Here is a 9,878-nt window from a genome sequence, read left to right on the forward strand (position 1 = left end):
ACCTGGGACCCTTGAATTAATTCTTTTTCTTGTTATAGCCCACCACACCTTTGCTCTGTAGGAATGCAACTTTATCTAATGCTTTTTGGAGGCTGGCGCCTGACTTTAGAATAATCACCTTTAGAGGAAAAGGCCTCCGGGCCAGAAGATGATACAAATCACCTAAACTTTTGCATATGATAAGTTTGCAGGAAGAAAGCCTGGCTTGCTGCATGACTCTACCCCTTCCCCCATTATCCTCTATGCATAACTTAAGGTATAAAAACTACTTTGGAAAATAAAGTGCGGGCCTTGTTCACCGAAACTTGGTCTCACCATGTCGTTCTTTCTCTTACCTTCTGGCTGAATTATTCAGCCTCTTTTCTCCACTGAATTTCTTCACTGAGCTATCCTCATTCTATTACTCTTTATATCCTTAATTAACGTTTAATTAAGCAGTTTCCTGATCCTCGCCGACGCCGTCCCCGCTTCGAATTCCCTGGATCAGCCGGGGCTGGTCCCCGGCAGAACAATACATATTGCCCTACAAACATCAAACTTGCTAAGAGACCAGATCTTAATTATTCCCATCACAAAAAAAGAAATGACAATTATGTAACATAAGAGTGTTAGCCAACGCTACAATGACAATCATATTGCAATATATAAATGTATAAAATCAACATGTTGATTTAAATATATTGATTTAAATATATTTAAATTTAAAAAGTAGATAAGCACAGATACATAATAAATTTCAAAGAAACAGAATGCCTATGCACAGACATGATTTTTCTGAAAATAGAACTATTATCAATAATGTATTCTGAAGAAATCAGCCAATTTCTCCACAGTCATGCATATACATTAAACATCAGTCCTAACAATTTTTATTTTATATTAATTGAGTTGCTACCTTCTCTTTATGTAGTCAAGAACTTGATTAGTTGACCTGGCCTTCTCCAGTAAGATTTTATAATATCACTTGGCTTCCTTCTAAACGTATGAAACATCTTCAGTGGCATGGCTTTTATATAGAAAGAAGCCAAGTAACATTGTATATATGAATAAAGCCAAGGCAAACACATACAAATTTCACTGTCAGAACAGAAAACATACAAAAAATCTGTTTTTCTGTGACAACCACCTTTCAACAACCTGCAGAAATTTCCAATTCTATTCCCAGTAGCTATTATGCTATAACTTGTAGCATAATAGTTAACCATGTTTAGTGGTTGATTTTAATGAAGGCTAATCTTTTTCTAGGTCACTCATCAAGAGACAATATAGTTCAGTGGTTTTAAAACATAGGCTCCATAGTCAGTTTTGCCATGATTTAGCCTGACTGACACAGACTATGTGATTCTAGGCACCTTGAATAACTTTTTTTGTCTCACATGCCTTATCTGTGATAAAGGAATGATTATAGAACTATTGTGAAAAAGCGCAGGCGCAAGGTCGCCGGGACGTTAGAGGGTGCGCGCTCCCAGCTGGGAGCCGACTCGCGCACGCGCCCCTCCCCTCGGCCGCGCGCTCCACCTGCGCAAGCGCAAGCCCGCAAGATGGCGGCGGCTGGAGCGGGCCGTCTGAGGCGGGCGGCGTCGGCCCTGTTGCTCCGGGCCCCGCGCCTGCCCGCCCGGGAGCTCTCAGCTCCCGCTCGGCTCTATCACAAAAAGGTTGTTGATCATTATGAAAATCCCCGAAACGTGGGGTCCCTTGACAAGACATCTAAAAATGTTGGGACTGGATTGGTGGGGGCTCCAGCGTGTGGTGATGTCATGAAATTACAGATTCAAGTGGATGAAAAGGGGAAGATTGTGGACGCCAGGTTTAAAACATTTGGCTGTGGTTCTGCCATCGCCTCTAGCTCGTTAGCCACCGAATGGGTAAAGGGGAAGACGGTGGAGGAAGCCTTGACCATCAAAAACACAGACATCGCCAAGGAGCTGTGCCTCCCGCCTGTGAAACTGCACTGCTCCATGCTGGCTGAAGACGCCATCAAGGCCGCCCTGGCTGATTACAAACTGAAACAAGAACCCAAAACAGGAGAGGCTGAGAAGAAATGAGCGCCTGGTGATGGATGCCTCAAAGGGCCCACAGGCTGCCAGCGTCCCCAGCCACGCGGTCACATGGGTGTTCAGAAGCCCTCGCACTACAATAAAAGCGCTCTGAGATCACACAACCTTTGCTGCTCACGTTGCGAATCTAACTCAAGCAAAATACACAGCCTAGTTGTTCTGAACCCTGGGGTTTCCTGCAGCTCACTTTCATCGCCTTAACTTCGTGTGTGACTGTACCTCGCGTGTGTCTATTTCGATTTATGTGTATGACCCCAAAACTGAAGTTAGTAGCGAAGTCTCAGGTTTGGGTAGTCGTGAAGTGCACAATATCTAATTCTACCTGAATCTTTTGAGGGAAGATTACCAATAGAAAGCCTTGGTAAGATTATTTGGTAGGACCAAATAAAGTACACGTATTATACATAAAACAGATTTTGCATCTATATAATAAAGCAATGTTGTAAGACGGTGTCTCTGGTAAGCCTTGTCACTGGGGCCCCTCCCTCCCTTCACAGGACTGCCTTCAGCCCCACGGGGTTCGTTCGCAGATGCTGGATGGGGTGACGACCAAGGCTCCTCTCCAAGCAAGCTGGGTGGCAAAGACCACGCGTGGAGGTCTTCACAAAGCCGACGTCTGTACTGTCTTCTGAAACAAGGGGGAGGGGAAAGGACATGGCCATCACTCTTCATTGTTCTTTACAAAATAACAGGTTGACAACTCAAAGTGACTCCAAGAGATTCTTTTTGTAACTTCCCTGGTTTCTGAAATCTGAGAAACTCTGGAAAAAAAAAAAAAGAACTATTGTGAGAATTAGAAGAGCTAATACATGTACATAGTATAATATATATGTGTTTAACACATAGCTTAACATACTAAGCACTGCATTATTTCACATATATTTTAACATATATATATTTATATTTCATATAACATATATATTTATATTGCACATATAAATCTTAGCGTTATTTCACATATATTTTCAATAGAGCACATTTGTTATAATAATTATTTCATTTTTAAAGAGTAAGTTAGACTTAAGTGTCAATGTTATCTTGTGTTTTTTTTTCTTTTTAATTAAAAAAATTATTTAGTTAGTTTTGGTTGCACTGGGTCTTTGTTGCTGCACACAGGCTTTCTTTATTGCAGTGAGTAGGGGCTACTCTTCGTTGTGGTATGCAGGCTTCTCATGGCAGTGGCTTCTCTTGTTGCAGACCACTGGCTCTAGGTTTGCAGACTTCAGCGGTTGCAGCACATAGGCTCAGAGTTGTGGCTACAGGCTTAGTTGCTCTGAGGCATGTGGAATCTTCTCATATCAGGGATCAAACCCGTGTCCCCTGCATTGGCAGGTGGATTCCTATCTACTGTGCCACCAGGGGAGTCCCTCAAAAGTATTTTCAACATAGATATTGGAAGTCTTTAGAGTTTTCAGGTGGAGGCTCTTTATTGCATTCAGCCAGGCGAAGAATGATCTCTGTTGAGGTCTTTGTTTAAATATCTTCAGAGTCATGACCTTATGAACTGAGGAGGCAGAACCTAGGTTTCATACTTCCCAATAAAAGATTCCTTTCTTACATACTACAAGGAAAGTGGGTATAATCTGAGTTGGCATTAAACTCATCTGGGAAACAATTCTGCAGATTCAATGTATAGCCAGAGTAACAAAAATGGCAGATTTGTCATTTTATTTGCATAGTTATTAGCAGTGACCATTCAAGCATAAAAGTAAGTTTTCTGCTGCTACAACAGTTTTGGTTTCTGTTTTTCAACCATAAAACTAATTAGGAATAGCAAAGGGCTAAACTAGGTTTTTAGGTGGAAGGTAAGAAAGATAAAGTTTGGTTCTTTCCACTACCTATAAATTCTGGAACATTCTCTATTCTATTTTATTGTCAGCTAATTGACAAATATTTTAAACATTATATCTAAACTGAAGTGGTAAGCTCTATTGAAATATACAGCTTCCTCTTTAATATAATTTCTTCTCTAATCCCTAGCACTTTCTAAAACCATTCACTATTTTCTTTCACTATAAAACCTGCACTACTGCTTCAGTAATATTAAATTTAAAAAAAGAAGAAGAATATATAACTAAGACCATGCCATAAAGCCTATACAAAACACAAAGGTCCAACATTTCAAAGGATAGCCTTTACTCTTCTAAAAAGCAGAACATAGAGGAAGCTTTCTGAAATATCCATCTTTTGAGATAAATTGGATCAAATATTCTAATGGACTCTATTACATTTAGAAGTCTGTTTTCAGCAAAGGACTGCTCCTCAATGGACAGCTGTTATTCATATTCTTCCTTTTGGGTTGATGCTATACTACTCAGGGCAGATCCTAGACAATTCAATATGTTAGATGATTGTTCATCTTTATTCTTATACTTTCCTTTCTGAGCCCTACTGACATTTTTAAAAATTCTTTCACAAGAGTGTCATGATTCTGACATGGAAAATAAATGTCAAAATACCTCTATCAATTAAGCTTTATTATATTATGTATCTTCTGTCCTCAGGGCACATGCTATATGAAATGTGGCATATGTTGATAGCAATACTTAACTGAAGATCCAAGATTTTCAAGTGATAGAATTTAGGATCTTGTAAGCACAACTAAATATGCCATTATTTTTAGATTAGCAGATAAAGAAGTTGTCATAGACGTAATGAATCAGGATTTCAGCTGCATTTTGAAGAAAAACACAACAATATTTGGCCACCTCATGCGAAGAGTTGACTCACTGGAAAAGACTCTGATGCTGGGAGGGATTGGGGCAGGAAGAGAAGGGGACAACAGAGGATGAGATGGCTGGATGGCATCACTGACTCCATGGATGTGAGTCTGAGTGAACTCCGGGAGTTGGTGATGGACAGGGAGGCCTGGCGTGCTGGGATTCATGGGGTTGCAAAGAGTCGGACATGACTGAGCGACTGAACGGAACTGATCCTGGTATAATATCCTGACCATCACATTGTTTTGCAAATAATAGCTGTTTATTACATAGAAATTGAATGGAATTACAATGCATAGAAGTGTGGAGTTAAAGAGATGTGAGTTAGGGGATCAGTCCTAAGATGGTGGAGGAATAGGATGGGGAGACCACTTTCTTCCCCACAGATTCATCGAAAGATCATTTGAACACTGAACAAATTCCACAAAACAACTTCTGAACTCTGGCAGAGGACACCAGGCACCCAGAAAGGCAGTCCATTGTCTTCAAAAGGAGGTAGGGCAAAGTATAAAACAAAAAGAGAGACAAAAGAGTTAGGGATGGAGTCCCATCCTGGGGAGGGAGTCATAAAAGAGAAGAAGTTTCCAAACACCAGAAAACCCTCTCACCAGTGGGTCTGTGGGGAGTTTGGGAATCTCAGAGGGCAACATAACCAGGAGGAAAAATAAATAAATAAATAAGTAAAACCCACAGATTACATGCCTAATGGCAACTCCCAGCAGATAAGTAGCCCAGATGCTTGCATCCGCCACTACCAAGTGGGGGCTTAACAGGGAGGTGCAGGCTGCATTGTTTAGGGTAGGGACTGGGCCTGAATGCCCTGAGGGCAATCTAAGGGAGCTAACACGAGATAGCAACCCAAACAGTGGGATAGCCAGAGAGAGAGAAAGAGAGACAGAGAATTTTCCCACGAAAAGCTCTAACCTAAGGCACTGCCAGGCCCACTCACAGAACAAAGGACTGAGCAAATACCAGAGGAGAGCTAGCAGACTGTGGACCAGCCCATCCCCTGCCGGAGGCAGAGAGGCAGGCGGGTGACAGACAAAGCCAGGAAGCGGCAATCTCGGCCCCAAAGATGGCATCCTCTACCAGACTGTGAGCCAGCTCCCAGTTGTTAACTAAGTCTTCCTGGGATCCTAGACAGTTGACATCTGCCAGGAGGGTCACAACCAGAGATCAGCTCTCCAGAGGAGACACACGACACACCTGAGCTGGCACTCCTGCTGCGCACCCAGGAAACCAAGCAGATGGGACGAGAGAGGTGATAAGATGCCCCGCCCCACATTGGGAGAGTGTGCTCACCAAGCACCTGGTCGCCTGAGCTGCTCAGACCTGGGAAGGGCACAAAACACAAGCCCAACCGAGTCTGTGCCTTTGCGGAGTACCTGAGAACTTAAACCTGAGTGGCTTAAACCTGGGAAGTGCACGCAACCCAGGGCCCACTTTAGACAGTTACCCTGCAGAGCAACCTGGAGCCTGAGCAGTGTAGACTGGGAAAGCACACACGCCATGAGCAAGGGCAAACCCAGTGTGGCCGGGACACTGCGAGCACTCCCCACACACGTCAGTGGTGTTTGTTTGCAGCGTCCCTCCCTCCCCACAGCACAACTGAACAAGTGAGCCTGAATAAGTGACCACCTTCACCCCCTTGTGTCAGGGTGGAAATTAGACACTGAAGAGACTTGCAAACAGAAGAAGCCAAAATAAAGAAGGAATTGCTTTGGAATTGACAGGTGCAACAGATTAAAACCCTGTAGTTACCACCGGCTACATTGGAAGGAGCCTATAGACCTTGAGAAGTATAAGCTGGAACAAGGAACTATCTGAAACTGCCCACACTGCCCACACTGCCCACAACAGCTCCAGAGAAATTCCTAGATATATTTTTACTATTATCACGTTTTTTTTATTTTTTAATTTTTTTAAAAAAATTAAGTCCCTTATTACTCTTTAATTTTCATTTTTATAACCTACTATTACCTTGCAGGAAAATACCCTATTTTTAAAGCAAATTTCATATATATTTTGTAATAATTTTGTGATTTTGTTTTGTTTTTTTAATATTGTATTTTTGAGAGTCTAGCCTCTATTCTAACCTCTTTCTGGTATTTGTTATCAATATTATACCTTTAATAATATAATCATCAGTACCAATTTTTACTTAAGACTGTGATTACTGGCTTGATTACCCTCTCCCCCTTTTGACTCTCCTTTTTCTCCCCTAGATCACTTCTATCTCCTCCCTCCCCCTTGTCTTCTCTGTGCAACTCTGTGAATCTCTTTTGGTATTCCAGGCTGTGAAGAACACTTAGGCTAGATCTATCTCTCTCCTTCTGACCACCCCCCCCCTTCTTCTGGTTACCTTTATCTCCTTCCTCCCTCTTCTCTTCTCTGTGTAACTCCATGAACCTCTGTGGGTGTTCCAGGCTGTACTGGCTAGATTGCTAACTCTCCTTTTGATTCCCCCTCTCCACCTCCTGGTCACCTTTAGCTCCCTCCTCCCTCTTCTCTTCTCCATGTAACTCAACAAACCTTACTGGGTATCCCTCACTGTGGAGAATCTTTTCCCCATTAACCTAGATGTTTTATCATTGGTGCTGCATCGATGGAGAAGTCTTGAGGCTAGAGAAAGAATAAGACTGAAAACCAGAGGCAAGAGGCTTAAATCCAAAACCTGAGAACACCAGAGAACCCCTAACTCCAGGGAACATTAATCGATAAGAGCTCATCCAAAAGCCTCCATACCTACACTGAAACCAAGCTCCATCCAAGAGCCAACAAGTTCCAGAGAAAGACATGCCATGCAAATTCTCCAGCAATAAAGGAACATAGCTCTGAACTGTAATATACAGGCTGCCCAAAGCCACACCAAACCCAGACATCTCAAAACTCACTACTTGACACTTCATTGCACTCCAGAGAGAAGAAATCCAGCTCCACCCACCAGAACACCAACGCAAGCTTCCCTAACCAGGAAACCTTGACAACATTCATCCAACCCCACCCACAGGGAGAAAACTTCACAATACAGAGGAACCACCAACTGCCAGAATACAGAAAGGCCACCCCAAACACAGCAATCTAAACAAGATGAAAAGGCAGAGAAATATTCAGCAGGTAAAGGAACATGATAAATGCCCACAAAAACAAACAAAAGACGAGGAGATAGGGAGTCTACCTGAAAAATAATTCAGAATAATAATAGTAAGAATGATATAAAATCTTGAAAACAAAATGGAGTTACAGATAAATAGCCTGGAGACAAGGATTGAGAAGATGCAAGAAATGTTTAACAAGGACCTAGAAGAAATAAAAAAGAGTCACTATATAATGAATAATGCAACAAGTGAGATAAAAAAACACTCTGGAGGGAACCAACAGTAAAATAACTAAGGCAAAATATAAGTGAGGTAAAAGATAGAATGGTGGAAATAAGTGAAGCAGAGAGGAAAAAAGAAAAAAAGAATTAAAAGAAATGAGGACAACCTCAGAGATCTCTGGGAGAACGTCAAATGCCAGAGCATTCGAATCATAGGAGTCCCAGAAGAAGAAGACAAAAAGAAAGGCCATAAGAAAATACTTGAGGAGATAATAGTTGAAATTTTCCCTAAAATGGAGAAGGAAATAGCCACCCAAGACCAAGAAACCCAGAGAGTCCCAAACAGGATAAACCCAAGGTGAAACACCCCAAGACACATATTAATCAAAATAACAAACATCAAACACAAAGAACAAATATTAAAAGCAGCAAGGGAAAACAACAAATAACACACAAGGGGATTCCCATAGGGATAACAGCTGATCTTTCAATAGAAACTCTTCAGACCAGGAGGGAATGCAGGACATACTTAAAGTGATGAAAGAAAATAACCTACAGCCCAGATTACTGTACCCAGCAAGGATCTCATTCAAATATGAAGGAGAAATCAAAAGCTTTACAGACAAGCAAAAGTTGAGAGAATTCAGCACCACCAAACCAGCTGTCCAACAAATGCTAAAGGATCTTCTCTAGACAGAAAACACAAAAAGGGTGTATAAACTCAAACCTAAAACAATAAAGTAAATGGCAACGGGATCATACTTATCAATAATTACCTTAAACGTAAATGGGTTGAATGCCTCAACCAGAAGACAAAGACTGGCAGAATGGATACAAAAACAAGACCCCTATATATGTTGTTTACAAGAGACCCACCTCAAAACAAAGGACACATACAGGCTGAAAGTCAAGGGCTGGAAAAAGATATTTTAAGTAAATGGAGACCAAAAGAAAGCAGGAGTAGCAATACTCATATCAGAAAAAATAGACTGAAATAAAGGCTGTGAAAAGAGACAGAGAAGGACACTACATAATGATCAAAGGATTAATCCAAGAAGGTATAACTATTATAAATATATATCCACCCAACATAAGAGCATGGCAAAGTGTAAGGCAAATGCTAACAAGTATGAAAGGGAAATTAACAGTAACACATTAATAGAGAGAGACTTAATACCCCACTCACACCTATGGCTAGATCAACTAAACAGAAAATTATCAAGGAAAAACAAACTTTAAATGATACAGTGGACCAGTTAGACATAATGGATATCTATAGGACATTTCACCGCAAACCAATGAATTTCACCTTTTTCTCAAGTGCACCTGGAACCTTCCCCAGGATATATCATATCCTGGGCCATAAATCTAGCCTTGGTAAATTCAAAAAAATTGAAATAATTCCAAGCATCTTTTCTGACCACAATGCAGTAAGATTAGATCTCAATTAGAGGAGAAAAACTATTAAAAATTCCAACATATAGAGGCTGAACAACACACTTCTGAATAACCAAAAAAATCACAGAAGAAATCAAAAAAGAAATCAAAATATGCATAGAAACCAATGAAAATGAAAACAGAACAACCCAAAACCTATGGGACACTGTAAAAGCAGTGCTAAGGGGAAGGTTCATAGCAATACAGGCTTACCTCAAGAAACAAGAAAAGTCGAATAAATAACCTAACTGTACACCTAAAGCAACTTGAAAAGGAAGAAATGAAGAACCCCAGGGTTAGTAGAAGGAAATAAATCTTTAAAATTAGGGCAGAAATAAATGCAAA

General features: G+C 41.0%; 1 protein-coding gene across 1 annotated transcript; it reads left to right on the top strand.

Moving 5' to 3' along the window:
• The first annotated feature begins 1,510 nt into the window (after positions 1–1,510).
• Positions 1,511–2,221, top strand: LOC133243221 (iron-sulfur cluster assembly enzyme ISCU). The gene has a single exon (XM_061409837.1). The coding sequence runs from the start codon at positions 1,542–1,544 to the stop codon at positions 2,043–2,045; it is 504 nt and encodes a 167-aa protein (XP_061265821.1). The 5' UTR covers positions 1,511–1,541; the 3' UTR covers positions 2,046–2,221.
• Positions 2,222–9,878: the final 7,657 nt, after the last annotated feature.

Source organism: Bos javanicus, chromosome X (assembly GCF_032452875.1).
Source record: "Bos javanicus breed banteng chromosome X, ARS-OSU_banteng_1.0, whole genome shotgun sequence".
Classification (NCBI taxonomy): domain Eukaryota; kingdom Metazoa; phylum Chordata; class Mammalia; order Artiodactyla; family Bovidae; genus Bos; species Bos javanicus.